This window comes from Xenopus laevis, chromosome 8L (genome assembly GCF_017654675.1).
Source record: "Xenopus laevis strain J_2021 chromosome 8L, Xenopus_laevis_v10.1, whole genome shotgun sequence".
Lineage (NCBI taxonomy): Eukaryota > Metazoa > Chordata > Amphibia > Anura > Pipidae > Xenopus > Xenopus laevis.
The window spans coordinates 86,148,039-86,165,090 of record NC_054385.1 but is presented as its reverse complement, the minus strand read 5'-3'; the positions used below and the strand labels follow the sequence as shown (position 1 = coordinate 86,165,090).

The following is a 17,052-nucleotide window of genomic DNA, read 5'->3' as shown; positions in this document are numbered from 1 at the left end:
TATTGATTCTACCACACCTGATGACTCCACTTTGTCATTTGAGGGCTGTAGTCCTGGGCTTTTATTCGAAACTTGCACTTTGGCCTAATGTGAATCATTTAGGTTTCTATTGTGAAAAAGCTGTAGAAATGCTGCTGGCTTCCATAAGTTACATTCTGTTCAAACTGATCAAAGGGTATCATTGATGACGGACCCTAAATGCTGTAGATTTTTCTTACATTTATTCTGGGGTACAGGAGGTACTCCAGTCGGGCCCTGTGGCCGGTCCCAAGAGACCAAGTGATTCACAGGTTGTAAAATGGGCATCATGGATAGGATTCTGGCATAATTGTGATCTGAGCTTATCAGGGTTGTGGGCATTTTTTACCCAACGTGTTCCCATTCTAATTCTTGGCAAGGGCCAACTTCCATGAAGCCTAGTTGACAGGTGTCCTTATAATTGGGGGTCTCCTGTGGGAGCGTAGTAATGGGGCCACATTATTACTGCAGGCCTCCCTCCCTGCTTTTATTACTTTATAACAGAGTTTGGATCCTCTATTCTGAAGGGCTTCTGAAAGGCCTGTTTTTGATTCCATTTAAGTTTGTGAATGTTAGAACCGGTATTACATTATATATGCTCTTATTAAAGACTCTTGGGGATTACATGTTATGGACATGCTTGCATCATTTCTCCAAGATCGTTGTGACATTTATTCAATGAGATGTTGATAATGGGGATGATTAGTATTCCTGAATGTTGTTTACTATGTATTGGCAGCATTTTCTGTTTCAAGTGCTGCTTGTTGTGCTATATCCTTGACTTTTATGCTGTTATTTACTATGTCTATGGCTCTTTTGCAACAGAATTGCGTCTAACTCTTATGCATTTGGCTCCTGATTAACCACTGGCAGATGGTAGTCAATCCATATAGCTGCTATTCTGATGCTTCATATATGCTTGTGTAATTTATGTCTTACAGGTTCACAGGATAAATGCCACATTTATTCATTCATTTTTACATTACTTCAATATGTTTAACTGCTATGGAGCATTTAAAATGTATTTTTTAAAGTTGGTGTTGATAAGACAGCATTGGGGATGAAGATATCTATATATAAGAAATATAGATACAATTATGAAAAGAGCAACTTCTGTTTGCTGGCCTGAGCATGTCCTCTAGAAAGGCTTGTTTGGAAACAAAGTATAAACATGACGTATGAACCAGAGCCAGCCACCAAGAGTGTGGCCATAGATGAAAACCATGAGAAAGCTGGAAATTTGTTCATCTCAACTACTTTAATAATTGGTTGTTTGTTATTGCATGTTGGCAATTCTGATATGTTGTTTCACACATTCCTAATGTAGCTTTTGTGTTGTGCAAATGTGCATCAGTGTATCAATTTGCTGTTCACTCCAGCAGCTAAGCAGTATGTCGACCTATAGCCTAGCCTCTTGTCAAAGTGATCAAATCATGGTACTGAGGGGTGTAGCTGTTGGCACATACAGGATTGAGCGATACTTTCTGGGTGTTCCCAGCAATGAGGTTAATTGAGGGCATTTCACTTGTTTAATTCCAGAAATTAGAAACATTTGCATGCTATAATTTAAGACTTATGTAGCCTGGTGTAAGTTTACTTGCTGTGTAAATCTGTCAGCAGAAAGAAAGCTGATCTTTTATTGCAATAAATGTTTTTGTTTTGCTTAAAGTATAAAAAACAGTTACAACATGTAACGTGGAAATTTAAAGGTTAAAATAAGTTGGGAACTTTTGTTACAGGTAACTTGCAATTTGAGATAAAAGTATGGGAACATTCCCATTGTGTTCCCTCTCACCCAAATATCATATCAAGGAATGCAGGAGGGATCTCTATTGAGGAAAAATTGGCCTCCCCTAACAGGTAACTCAGATAATTATAGTAACAGAAGGCGCATTGAGGCCTGCTCCTGCTGCAGCCAATTTGACAAGCTTTCTGCTCCTAAATGCCACTTGCTATGAATATATGCAGCGTCTGTGACAAATTTGGTGCTTAATAAGAAATGCAAAATGCCCAATTCACTACATATATATTTATCCTTGATAAATGCAGACTATAATTTTCCTTTTAGGTTGGACACATTCATAATGCTCTTATGCCGTTATTGAATTAATTTGTGAAATACCTATGCCTTTTGTTTGCAAATAAAGCTTCTGTATGAAAGCACACTATTAAATTGCCAATCCATCCATGTTCACCTGTTTCTGTTTGTTTGCGAGTAAAGGATTAGGGGCACTTAAATGTGTTCTCACCTATAAAGGGGGGGGGGGGGGTTTGTAGGATACTGGGTAGGGGTTTTTATTAGACATAAAAATGTCTGGTGTGTAAGGTCCATTATACATATTTTATACAGGGTCAGATTATGAAAGATTGAGATGGAAAAACAAATTAAATCTCAATTGAAAACTGATTTCCTTGCACATACTGAGTATTCCTAACAATTTTATGTTTGGCTGAACCTGCCAAGATCCATTCAAACCAAGGCCATCAGCTCATGTTTAGATTAAAATCATTCCTTCATTCCACAATTCACTTATGAAGAAGGTGTAACCCTTTCGACACCCCTTTGTCTGTTACACTCCACGTGTGGCGCTTACCTGATGACACGGGACAAACCTGAGCTACTCCGTAGTGGTATTGGGAGAGACTGGGTACCTGGTACTTACTAGCGCAGTGCCTCCACCTAGTGGGATCCAGGAATGACCTACGGTTGGCCCCACTAGGAATACAGTAATAACACACACACACACACTATTGGTTAAACTAAATAGTTTATATAAAATAAATGGGCACCTAATAACATGCAGCACTCCTAACTGGTGGCAATAGGGCTAACTAAGAAAAAAAGGTAAACTCCTTTAATATCCTTTAATACACAGTCTGTTTGTCTTCAGCGTTCTTTAGGGTACTGTCCCTTTAAACAGGATACTCAAAAAATCCTCTTTGGATACTTCAGAGCTCTCTTTAGGTGAATCCAGCACATTCAGGCACACAGTGCGATTACTAACCCCTTTGGATGCTCAGATAGAAATCTCCTACTGTTTGTTCCTCCAGTCTAGATTCCTCTCACACTCTCTGTCTCTCCAGGCACAGTACTGTTTGTGGCTTCCCTGTGCCAACCTGATCCAAATGAATGCCTTTGGTGCAGCCTCTCAGCTCTCTGGTCCCACCAGCAGCTCTCTGGCCTCTTTCACTGTTCACCATGCGGCTCTCTATGCCAGGCTTTCTTCTTTTGCCAGTCTCTGTGACTTCCTTTTCCTGCCAGCCACTCCTTAGCTGCTGTGTCACTTCCTACTGCACTGAATAGCTGGTTGCTAGGTAACAGCTTACAGCACACAGACACAGGTTCTCTGCCCTTACAGGGATAAGTGCAATGATTTAGCACAGATTCCCTACAAAGGTTTTCACAATGGAGAAAATGTGAGTGACAATTCTCAAAAGTGAGATTTGTCTCTTATGGGTACAAGTATGGGATCCTTTTAGGGTTGCCAACTTTTCTGAAAGAAAAATACCGGCCTTCCTATATTTTTATGGATTCTCCCTATAAATAATATTGGCATCAAGCAACATTTTTACCGGTAAAATACCAGCCAGGTGGCAACCTTAGGTCCGTTATCTGGAAACCCGTTATCCAGAAAGTTCCAAATTACAGGAATCCCATCTCCCATAGATTCAATTTTAATAAAATAATTCAACATTTTTAAAAGTATTTCCTTTTTTTCTGTAATAATAAAACAGTACCTTGTACTTGAGCCAAACTAATATGTAATTAATCCTTATTGGAAACAAAACAACCCTATCGTGTTTTTTTCAATAGACTTAAGGCATGGAGATCCAAATTACGGAAGAAGAAACGCTATCCGGAAACCCCAGGTCCGAGAATTCTGTATAACAGGTCCCATACCAGTGCTAGTGCTACCAGGATATGGAATCTACAGTTCCTGCACTTAGCTGCACCCAAACCCACAGAACACACTCATGTATGGCCACATATGAATTTGATGTGCATTCAATACATTTTAAAACATAACTGAATGCTGAACTCACAAAATTAGGTTTTAGGACACTAGCGACGAAATGATAACGTTACAGAGGGATAACAGCAGTGGATGATGTGAGCGTCAATTGCTTCCAACTACACGGGCGTGCGCGTTCTCTGAGTGCAACGTGCTACATACCCACAATACAATTCAGGAAGTGGGGCGCGCTCCCGCCTCTTAGGCCGAGTAACCGGTGAATGATTTTTCCCATCAGTCTCCGCTTCGGACGAATAATACTCTTCTTCTCTGGCTGACCATGGCGTTCACGTTCGCGGCCTTTTGTTATATGCTGGCTTTGCTTCTGACGGCGGCGCTCATCTTTTTTGCTATCTGGCACGTAAGTATGGCACCGCCTGCGGCTGCTGGAGGGCACCCGCCTCTGTCTTAGATGGCTACTTGCGGTGCAAGGTTCAAACAAGGCTTGGCGTCTGGCTGGGAACTTTGTTCGGCAAATCCCAATGTACTGCTGCAAGTTCTACTTTATCATGAGCGAGGAGCCATTGGCACAATGGCAGGGTGCAATAGGGCGATTGTACTGCTGAAAGGGAGTAAGGCTAGAGAAGTGTAAGAAGGCTAGAGAACAGGATAAGAAGGCAAGAGAACAGGGTAAGAAGGCTAGAGAACAGGTTCAGAAGGCTAGAGAGGGGTAAGATGGCAAGAGAACAGGGTAAGAAGGCTAGAGAACAGGTTCAGAAGGCTAGAGAGGGGTAAGATGGCAAGAGGAGAACAGGGTAAGAAGGCTAGACAACAGGGTAAGAAGGCTAGACAACAGGTTAAGAAGGCTAGAGAACAGGTTAAGAAGGCTAGAGAACAGGTTAAGAAGGCTAGAGAACAGGTTCAGAAGGCTAGAGAGGGGTAAGATGGCAAGAGGAGAACAGGGTAAGAAGGCTAGACAACAGGTTAAGAAGGCTAGAGAACAGGTTACGAAGGCTAGAGAACAGGTTAAGAAGGCTAGAGAGGGGTAAGATGGCAAGAGGAGAACAGGGTAAGAAGGCTAGACAACAGGTTAAGAAGGCTAGAGAAGAGGTTAACAGGTTAAGAAGGCTAGAGAACATGGTAAGGAGGCTAGAGAACAGGTTAAGAAGGCTAGAGAGGGGTAAGATGGCAAGAGGAGAACAGGGTAAGAAGGCTAGACAACAGGTTAAGAAGGCTAGAGAAGAGGTTAACAGGTTAAGAAGGCTAGAGAAGAGGTTAACAGGTTAAGAAGGCTAGAGAACAGGTTAAGAAGGCTAGAGAACAGGTTAAGAAGGCTAGAGAACAGGTTAAGAAGGCTAGAGAAGAGGTTAAGAAGGCTAGAGAAGAGGTTAAGAAGGCTAGAGAAGAGGTTAAGAAGGCTAGAGAAGAGGTTAAGAAGGCTAGAGAAGAGGTTAAGAAGGCTAGAGAAGAGGTTAAGAAGGCTAGAGAAGAGGTTAAGAAGGCTAGAGAAGAGGTTAAGAAGGCTAGAGAAGAGGTTAAGAAGGCTAGAGAAGAGGTTAAGAAGGCTAGAGAACAGGTTAAGAAGGCTAGAGAACATGGTAAGAAGGCCAGAGAGGGGCAAGATGGCAAGAGAACAGGAAAAGAAGGCTAGAGAACAGGGTATGATGGCTAGAGAACAACATGTTTTGTAGGGCACAGTGGGAACCGTGGGCTTTAATCCATTAGGCACACGCGGATACCTGTCAAACCACGGGAAGGGATTTGCTATTGTATCTTGCATTATATTTTCATTCCATGTATTCATGTTGACCTGGGCAGTACGACCTCTCTCTTACCAACGTTATATACTGGATTTGGACCTTGCAAGCACTGGTTTCACTGTAACACAAATTGATTTTTGGAGCGACAACTGTTCTAACTGTAAAATTGTTTGGTTAATTTTTTTTTTCTTAATGGTCCGTCTTGTTGCTCCAACAATCAATGCAACTGCATCGGGCCTGTACCAGTCATAATTCTCATGTGACCAGTCAGGAGATGTCCCACAGTGGCAAACCTCTATGGACTGACATAAAAAACAAAACAAAGACGTATCTGATAATGCTGGATCCATGTACATTGCTGCTAGCACATCTGCTACTTGTAGCACAACAGTCTCCATCTAACTGACTGTCTATCTGGGCATATATAGCAACTCAGGGCCTGGTGGATTATCTGTCCTGAAGTAAAGTTTCACACCGTTTTTATCCACCATAAGTAAAAAAAAAATTATGTCGGTACAGTGAACGCACTCCTCCCGGATATAATTCTGTCGATGGTGGTGCGTTGGTCAAAGTTTGATAATATAATCCAGTAAATGGACCCGCACTCGTTCATATTAGTGAAATAAATGTGTCTTTATTCACAGGTTCATTTCCAACATTTCGGTCCTCTCTGGGACCTTTTTCAAGCATCCTTGAAAAAGGTCCCAGAGAGGACCGAAACGTTAGAAATGAACCTGTGAATAAAGACCCATTTATTTCACTAATATGAACGAGTGCGGGTCCATTTACTGGATTATATATATATATATATATATATATATATATATATATATATATATATATATAAATATTTGTTGTTTTTTTTTTTTTTTTCTAATCATTTGGCTAATCCCTGTACTATACTATAATGTGTGTGTGTATACAGAAATATATATGTCCACAGGATTTTAAAAAAAAAATTGTTTATTTAGAACCCAACTTTTGATCTCTTTCCATTAGGGGGACACGCTGCTCTTTAAATATGGTACTGATTTTTTTTTCCTCCTTTTTTTTCCTCTTACTTTCAGGAGCAGTTTGCTCCTCTCCCCCCCCCCCCCACCCCTTTCTCTGCTGTAATCTGAGCCCAGAGCTATAAGTGAGCAGGCAGAGACTCAGGCAAAAAGTGATGTCACACCAAGCTAATAATGCAGCTGCTATCCTAAACAAACAGAGAGCTTCTAGAGCTTTTTACTCTGGTATGGCAAAACATTCTATAGAATAAATATAGCATTCTAGCTTGCACTATTGCAGATAATCTATTGGCAATATAATGCCTCCGTAGCTTTCCTTCTCCTTTAAACCTATAACAATATTTATACCTTAGTTTGACTATCCCTTCAGTTGCTAATAGTGTTGCATTTACAATATAGGGATGTATAATTAGGAATTAAGTGAATGTTCTTAGTATACAAACTTGTATTGTCATTATATTCATTTTTGAGCACAATTTAATTCACTTAAATGGGGGTAAGGATTCTGTGCAGACACTGTTTGCTTACTTTCCTTTGAGAAAGGTCAAAGGTAGTGAACAAAATGTCAGATTTCTTAGTATATTAATCAGTTTTTCAAAGACATGTGGATTGCCTATGTATGAACATTTTGGGTGCTAGTCAGGCCTGGAATAGGCCCTGACTTTTCAGTTACACAGAGGCCCATCAGCCCACGAAATAGTTAATGTCTATGGCATCTTACAGCAACCCCACTGGCATTTGCCAGAATCCATAGATTGTCTGAGCTTGTGCTAGTAACAAGTTGTATTATAACTGTGTCAGTTACTTGGTAAAATGAAACCCTTGAAGTTCAAACAGGCTACTCTGTAAAAAAAAAAAAAAATAGTAAAAAGAGGGCGTTTAAACATTCTATGAAACCTATATTAAAAAGTCAATCGTATTTGCCTAATAAGTTTTTAAGGTATATTTTAGTGAGGCTAACATGGCACTGATGTGGGAAAACAATGATAGCTCTATTTTCTTTTGAATATTTCAGTCACAAAATCAGTGGCAGAGAATTTATAGAAAGTTGCATGTCCCATCCAGTTTTCAAATGATGTCTTTTATTGAGTTCACCTATTATTTTTAACACGTAATTGGTTTGTCTTTCAGATTATTGCTTTCGATGAATTGAAAACCGACTACAAAAATCCTATAGACCAATGTAACACCCTCAACCCTGTAAGTATAAATGTGTTAATCCAATCACAGTCCTTTTTTTTTTTTTTTTTTAACCTGCTATGTAAGCGGCAATTGCAAGAAATTGATTGCACCAGCATTGGCTTTGCAATTCTGATTTGTAAAATTAAAGCTGCAGTCCCACTGGGTATGGAGTTAAAGCCCAGTAATCAACACAATTTGTTTAATTTATAAGATGTAGTGTCCTGTAATCAATATCTGCAAACTGTGGCCTTTGCCTGAAACACAGAAAGGAAAAGATGGCACTGATTTAGCAGAACTATTTAAATTTCAGCATATTGTTGGCATCTTCTGTACAGTTTTTTCAATTCCTCATCCTTTTTAAACAAAGAGATGAGCATAGACTTTTTAAGTGGGCCTGTATCTTTAAAATATTCTTGTGTTAAGTCCTGTATGTATGCAGCCTCTGTTTTTTGTCTTTAGGATTAGAGCTATAATTGTTTTTGGCTGTTAATCTCTTTGTGGTCTTGCCAGCTGTCACACTAACATTCTTTCAATCTGCTCTTTACATTGTTGCCACAAAGACATTTGAAAAGCTCAAAAAGATTAAAAGAGTCAAAATTGCACTCAAGGTGTGTACTGGTTTACGGTTTAATGTTTAAATGCTACATCAATTTATTATTTTTTATTTAGGAACATCTGTTTTTTCCCAGTTCTTTCACTCTCTGACACATGCCTGTCTCATCCCCCTTTTTTCATCAGTAGCAAATCTGTAAAAATCTAAATGCAAATTTAGCAATGTCTTGCTTGTCTTTTGAGACAAGGGGAACTGTTACATGCTGTTTCCAAAATCTTTGTGCAAAAGTCAATTTTTTTTTCTTGCTATTGGTTGGAACACTTCTGGCAGTGAATTGTTGCAGATTTGAGACAGAATGCATTTAACAGTTTCTTGTAAATCAGTTTTGTGATCATACCTACTGTGTGAGTAAGGCATATCTTCATAAATACATACATACATCACAATAATTTCCCTGTACATCTATTAATATGCATGGTACATTAATGTGCTTGTTTATTGTCACTCAGGAATATGCATGGTTTCTTTAACTGCTTGAAATGGAGTGCGATGTCTCTTATACTGAAGGGCCACAAAACCTCCCATGGAATTGTACTTATCTTTCTGTTGAGGACTAAGATCAGTCTAAGGGAGTTTCTTAGGCTGGATTTTCTGTTATACGGTACAATCAGCTTTGCAAGTTTAACTCCTATGCTCCTTTTGCACAGACTTTGCAAACTTCTTAGAAGTGTTTCATCACATTTCTGGTTTGATGTTTGCTCACAGAGCTATTAATCTCCTGGGCAACAAAATGCCCGTAATCCTGCCATAGCCTAGAGCAGGGATCCCCAACCTTTTGAACCTGTGAACAACAATCAGAAGTAAAAGGAGTTGGGGAGCAACACCAGCAAGAAAAATGTTCTTGGGGTGCCAAATAAGTGCTGTTTTATACAACCAAAACTTGCTTCCAAGCCTGGAATTCAAAAACAAGCTCCTGCTTGGAGGCCACTGGGAGCAACATGCTGTAGAGCAACATGTTGCTCGCAAGCTACTGATTGGGGATCACTGACCTAGAGTTACAGGTTCCCAGCTATATGGCAATGTGACAATAAAACTTCATACACTAGTGCCTTTGGACTGGATGCACAAAATTGCCACAGGCATACGAACACCCAGTTGAGTTACAGTTTTGCACATGCTAAGGCAGAGGTCCCCAAACTTTTTTGTACCCGTGAGCCACATTGAAATGTAAAAAGAGTTGGGGAGCAACACAAGCATGAAAAAAAGTCCCAGGTGATGCCAAATAAGGGCTATGATTGGCTATTTGGTAGCCTGGCAGCCTACCGGATGCTTTGTTTGGCAATACACCTGTTTTCTATGCAACCAAAACTTGTCTACAAGCCAGGAATTCAAAAATAAGGCCACTGAGAGCAATATGTTACTCACAAGCCACTGGTTGGGGATCAATGTACTAAGGAAATAAAAAACAAAAAAACTTTGTATACAGTTTTCTTGACACTATGAGGGTAATGTAATAATTACTACTTTTCTAGTAACAATAACCACCAACCAGCAGGTAGCAAGCATCTGCTGGTCAGCTGTTTGAAAACAAACATATACATTTCCCCTTCTGTACATGTATGGGATCCATAATCCAGCAACCCGTTATCTGTAAAGCTCGGAATTTACGGGAAGGCCATCTTCCATAGACTTAATTTTAATCAAATAATTCACATTTTTAAAAATGTCCTATTTCTCTGTAATAATAAAACCGTGCCTTGTACTTGAGCCCAACTAAGATATAATCAATCCTTATGAAGTCAAAACCAGCCTATTGGGTTTAATTAATGTTTAAATGATTTTTAGCTGTGTTCCAAATTACAGAAATACTTCTTATCCAGAAAAACCCATGTTGTGAGCATGCTGGATAACAGGTCCCATACCTGTATTGTAAATAGTAGTACTAATGCACCCACACTAATAGATTAGTTAACAAGGAACCAAAGTTCATTGTATATAATCTATATGGTAATTAGGCATGTTTGTTATTTTAATCTTTTTTTCATAGAGCAAAGTGTCTTGCAGCTCTCTTGGTATAAGCAGATGGCTGTGAGCTGCTGTAACTGCAGATCGTCACTTTGTGTTTGGGCATGCTTTAAACATTTAAAGCAGTCACTCACACAAACATCCATAACGTGTAAATACCCCACCAATACACACAAAGTGGGGCACACAGACCACATGCATGCTTGCACAAAAGTGCCCACTCACAAACAAGCAGATGTTTAATTAACATACTTGGACATATAGCCACTTATAGTGCTCTGCGTGTTACTAGGGTTGCCACCTGGCCGGTATTTTACTAGTAAAACTGGTATTAAAAATTTACCGGCCAGTAATCTGTAATACCCTTCAAAAAAGCCCTTGGCCTGCCCCCAATTTGCTCAGAACTTACCGTTTTTTTCAGGCTTCTGGTCATCATGCGTGTTGCTCCGCCCCTTTTGTGGCACGGTGCATGGCCCCACCCATTTTGCATCATGGGCCGCCCCCTTTTGTTCCTGCCCCCCCACTGGCCGGTAATTTTTTTTTAGAAAAGGTGGCAACCCTACGTGTTAAGCTCCCCATAGATGCGACGATTCTTGTTGCCGAACGACCGATTTTAGGGAAGTCCGACCAATCCTTCGAAATTATCGTGCGGTTAGTGGGATTCGAACGATCGTACATCTTACGATTTTTCGGCCGTCATCTGTCAGGAAATTGATCGTTTACTTTGTCATGCTAGATCTACAGGGGATTTCAAGGATCTCTAGCGCCAGGAATTGAAGAAAGCCTTATAATACTTTACACAGAGGGGGTTATTTGTCAAAGGTAACATTTTAGAGGTTTTTTTTTATACCTTGAATGAACTCAACTCGAATGGTTTCTAATTTAAGAAAAAACTAATGTAAAAAAACTTGAATCAGCGAGTTTGAGGTCCTGCATGACCTTGACAGGTTTTAGATGCTGTATTATCCGATTCAAGCTATTTCTAGGGTCAGGGTATAATAAATCTCGAAATATTCAAGTTTTTTTTTTTACCCGAAAAATTATTTTTGACCAAAAATAAAACCTTAACAACTTGATCCTTAATAAATCTGCCCCATAGTCTTCACTTCGGGTCATATTAATGACTTGCTGAGCATTTGGCTTGGAATAATCGCTCATGGTGTTTTTACCCAGACTGCGCCAGGTAATGGCAACCTGATATGTTATAACTTGTCTGTTATTAGTCTATATTACTAAAGAATCATATCACTGTTTATCCAGCAAGCACCGTTTGTGAGCCTGGGCATGGCTGAATGTGATCATTGATGACAGGTGCCGCTTATCCTCTGCTCTTGAAAAATTCCTTGTGGCATTCTTTTACTGTGCAATGTCTAGATGATTCTTAGTAAAATAAAACGGGTATTTAAGGGTATGCCTACCCAAAAAATGAAAAAATGTTTTTATGCATAATGAAAAAATGTTTCTGAGCAATGTTACCTTTAAAATGTTAAGTGATTTTAAAGTTTTATGTAAATATAGTTGAAAGCAGTTTGTATAATGTCAATTTGCCAAGATTACAAAGAGTGTATCAGAGATCCGCTCTTCCCACATTGCTTTCTATATGTTATGTGATCAACTGATCTGAGAGGATGGAGATGAATAAGCCTGCAAGGCACTGTGGGAATTGAAGTCTAGGTTGGAGGGGAACTGACTACACATGTAATCTTTCAATGAGAAGCAAAAATGAGATCAATCAAAAGTTTAAAATAACTATCATTATAATGTATGTATAGTGGGTAGTTGCTTGGAATTTCATTTACTTCTGTTATGCAAACCCCCCCCCCCCCAAAAAAAACTGTAACCTTTTCCTTCTTTGGGTAGATGTTCCCTTGATGATTTGCCACCACTTAGATATTCTTCATTTAGGGTAGCGATGCACCAAATCCATGATTCGGTTTGGGATTTGGCCAGGATTTCAGCAGGATTCTGATTCGGCCAAATCCTTCTCCCCGTACGAACCGAATCAGAATCCTAATTTACATATGCAAATTAGGGGTGTGGAGGGAAATTGCATGACATTTTGTCACAAAACAAGGACATCAAAAATATTTTCCCCTTCCCACCCCTAATTTGCATATGCAAATTAGGATTCGGTTCGGTATTTGGCCGAATCTTTAGTGAAGGATTTGGAGGTTCGGCCGAATCCAAAATAGTGGATTCGGTGCATCCCTAATTTAGGGGATGATAAATTTTGTGTATAATTATACTGAAACCTTTATATTAGATGTCTGATTAAAGGAGAACTAAACCCTAAAAATTAATGGCTAAAAATGCCATGTTTTATATACTGAACTTATTGCACCAGCCTAAAGTTTCTGTTTCTTAATTACAGCAATGATCCAGGACTTAAAACTTGTCACAGAGGGTCACCATCTTGGAAAGTGTCTGTGATACTCATGCTCAGTGGGCTCTGAGCAGCTGTTCAGAAGCTAAGCTTAGGGGTTGTTACAAATTATCAAGCAAATTATGCTACAGGGTTGATTATTAAATTTGTGTAAAATCTGTGCTGCCATGTAGTAATTATATGTGTTAATTACTACTCATCCTTATATTGTTACATTTCTATTCTATGTGTACTGTATATTGTGAGTGTGTTCCTAAGCTCAGTAAGTGACAGCAGCACAGAGCATGTGCAGTGAATCAACAGAAAAGAAGATGGGGAGCTACTGGGGCATCTTTGGAGACACCAAACTTTACTGCTAAAGGGCTGTGGTTGCCTTGGGCTGGTACAGAAGCCCAAAATATAATGTATAACATTTCTAGCCTACTTCTTTAATTAAGCTTTAGTTCTTCTTTAAACTTTTCATGCAGTTAGGCATATGTATAGCAATAACTACACTTTTTTTTGTTTTTAAATTGCAGCTTGTGCTTCCTGAGTATCTGATTCATGCTTTCTTCTGTATCATGTTTCTGTGTGCTGCGGAGTGGCTAACCTTGGGTTTAAACATGCCTCTTTTGGCTTACCATATTTGGAGGTAATGTGTAAAAACATTCACAGATTTTTCTGCATTATACATGGAAATCTATATTCCGTCAATTTCATAATTTTGTTTTCTCTCATAGGTATACGAGTAGGCCGGTCATGAGTGGACCAGGACTGTATGATCCAACAACAATCATGAATGCTGATATACTAGCCTACTGTCAAAAGGAAGGGTGGTGCAAGTTAGCTTTTTACCTTCTGTCATTTTTTTACTACCTGTATGGGTAAGTTGTGCTTCTGTGGAGGTACTATATTTCATAGGAAAAATGCTATGCAAAATTCTTAGAGCTGTTTCTGGAGGATGTAAATTCAATTTCATTGTTGCTTGCATCTTATTATCAACCTTAAGCAGGTAGCATCTACTGGTCACCTGGTTAAAAGCAAACATCTTATTAGTTGCTATGAGTTATTGCCCCTGGGCAAATTTAGTGCTTTTTATTACATATGGGGGTTACTGCTTAATTTTTTACATACATTTTAGTAGTGTTCTCTGCATGTAGATATATCGTCGCCCAATACAAGGTTTCTTATGAATATCAGAGTTTTTGAGTGACTCTTACAATAGAAATAGCATAGTCTTTGCAATTGAGGCCCTTATATAAAGATTAATGGGATTTTTGTGGCATGTTGTTTGGATATAAACATTCTACGTTCCTGCAAGTGCTGGTTCTTAAAGATAGTTTTATGTTATAATTGGGCAAGTGCCCTTTTCCACATTCGGAGTGTACTATTCCTGTGATATTTATATATAGTGACCAATTTTAATTATAACCATATAATGCAGTCAAATGACCTGAAGATAGTTTATCTATGGCAAAGGTCCTGCCAATCTTTATCAATGTAATCTGGAGAGAATGTACTCAACATGTGTACTGATAATCTGATTGCAAAATCTTATATTTGCTCCACGCTTATAGGGGAATATACCCCCCTTTGTGACACAAGCTTATTCAGTTGGACTCAAGTAGATAAGGTCCATACATACTTCCATAAAATAAATATGAATTACATTTTTTTTACACAGACATACATGATTCCACATACGTGATAGTTCATCTCTGTTCACATAGACTAGTTCCCCTATTTCCCTTAAAGAGCACCTGTAACCCAAAAATGTTTCATCCCTGCAGAGCAGCGGGCTAATTGATACCACACTCTGGTTGGGTGAAACAATACTTTATTATTACATTTCTTTAAGAAAAAGCCCTCTGCCAGCATTTTACTGCTTGCACCGTGGAGCACCATGTTTTTTTTAAAGTTTTTTTATTTAAATTTTAAACATAATACAATTAGAAGAGAAGTAAAGGTATAGTAAAGAATAAAGATGAGAGAGAGGGGGGGCAAGGTACAAAATGACATATCCATTACATTAGTACATCGGCAATCAACTAGAGTGCACAGTTAGCCAGGTACCCCAGATCGCGTCAAATTTTCCAGGGCAGCCTCTGGAAAGATAGGTTAGTTTCTGGTTCGAGAGAGAGTCATTGATCAGTTTTTGCCAATATTGTAGTGTGGGAGGGTTGAGCGACTTCCAGTGCATCAATATGGCTTTTTTGGCATAATACAGGAGCTGTAGGTAGCATATTTTTGCATATGAGTGTAGCTGCAATCCCTCTATTATTCCCAACAAACAGGTTTCTGGCGAACGAATACTTGGCAGTGCAAGCTTTTCATTCAAGTATTGGAGTACTGCACCAAGTATTGGAGTACTGCACCAAGTATTGGAGTACTGCACTCCAAAAGCTCTGAATTACCGGACATGACCAGAATATATGAAACATGGTACCAGGTTCCACTCTGCACTTAGGGCATGTGGAGCACCATGTTTAAGGGTACACTTGGACATAAGCAGACTTGTGCATACATGGTATGTTATGGGTTAAAGCTGTGGAACTCTCTCAGTGCCACAACATTGCCACCTGCATCTGAAGCTCCCTCCCGATGTGGGTGAACTAGTGCCTAGAAGGGTAGATTCTCTGTAAAGCAGAGGGACTTCAAGTCCCAGAATCCATCAAGTCACAATGGAACAAGGTTTTATATTACTCCAAAAACAACTCCCCATAGCTAATGGACTTGTCTGTACTTTTCACTCTATACAGTTTGCTTACGGTAATTACATTTTGTGCTTTTATTTTCTAGAATGATCTATGTGCTGGTGAGCTCCTAAAGACACAGATTTCTGAAGATCGTGGTTCCAGTTCCATGCATGCAAAAGTTTAACACTATAGGCATTTGGTTTGGAAACAACTGATTATGTGCCAGATTGAGTCCCTGGATTGCGTTTCCTAAATGGAAAAGTCTGCCTCCCAAATTTTAAACCCAGTTTGCATATAGTGTGCTGCAGGGAAGATTTTGGATATTTTATGAAGACTGGAAAATGTTTTATTTTATCAAGTAAAGAGCTGGTCAGGGTTTTTTAAATTATATCCTTTAACCCCTTTATTTACAGTGTATCTATCACAATATAACTTTCCTTTATATAATGACCCCTGTTTAGTTAATTTTTCAGGTATGATTTTGACATAATACCAAATAGCCATAGACTGGCTGCAGATACACACATGCTTTAAAATTCTCAGTCTGCAGTAGAAAGGTTTACAATGCAACTGAGTAGCTGTTTACCCTGTTAAATATTTTGCACTCCATTAAAAAAACAAAAAACAAACTGATGTTCGTAAATTGGTCTGGTACATTCATAACTAGCAGCAATCTCCTGTTTAAACTCATATTACCTTCAGTAGTGATCCTAAAATTGCTTGCACATATAAATATTTCATATACTGCCCCAAAACCCAGAATTGGGTGTTGCAATGCAGTGTTAACCGACCAGTGATTCCGTAAGTGAACTTTCACAAGGCTGTGGGCACTGGCTTTCCGCAATATCGCTGCTTGTTGATTCATGAAGATGAATTAGAGTTTGGCCAACAAGTTTTTCTTTTGCACTATGTCCTCTGACGATATTCATCACTTCCAAGAAATGTTTTTAATTGGAAAGGCATTAAAATTAAATAATAAAATGAAACGTTCAAATTTCGACTTGTGCTTATCTGTATGCTTGGAATTGCACCTCTGTGCCCCTTTACATCTCTAAATACATTGGATTACACCTTGCTACACTGTTATCTGGAAACCCGTTATCCAGAAAGCTCCAAATTACGTAAAGGCTGTCTCCCATAGACCACTATTATCAAAATAATCCAAATTCTTAAAAATGATTTCCTTTTTCTCTGTAATAATAAAAGAGTACCTTGTACTTGATCCAAACTAAGATATAATTAATCCTTGTTGGAAGCAAAACCAGACTATTGGGTTTACTTAATGTTTACCGGATTTTCTAGTAGACTTAAGATGGCCATAGACGCAAAGATCTGATCGTACGAATCGAGGATTCGTGCGATTTTCGGACCACGTGTGGAGAGTCCCGCCATTTTTCGTCAGTCGTTTGGTCAATCGGACAGGTTATCTCTGCATGTATTTCAGAGGGAGACTGTCACTAGCTTTTATCGGACATAACTTTCGTACGGTTGCT

At 39.1% G+C, this 17,052-nt stretch overlaps 1 protein-coding gene across 2 annotated transcripts; it reads left to right on the top strand.

Annotated features, from left to right (window-relative positions):
• The first annotated feature begins 4,169 nt into the window (after nt 1-4,169).
• cnih1.L (cornichon family AMPA receptor auxiliary protein 1 L homeolog) lies at nt 4,170-16,559 on the top strand. 2 transcript variants are annotated; one of them, XM_041572069.1, is made up of 6 exons: nt 4,170-4,392; nt 7,873-7,941; nt 8,484-8,531; nt 13,403-13,515; nt 13,604-13,747; nt 15,663-16,556. In XM_041572069.1, the coding sequence occupies exons 1-6, from the start codon at nt 4,312-4,314 to the stop codon at nt 15,688-15,690; spliced, it is 483 nt and encodes a 160-aa protein (XP_041428003.1). In that variant the 5' UTR covers nt 4,170-4,311; the 3' UTR covers nt 15,691-16,556.
• The last annotated feature ends 493 nt before the right edge of the window (nt 16,560-17,052 follow it).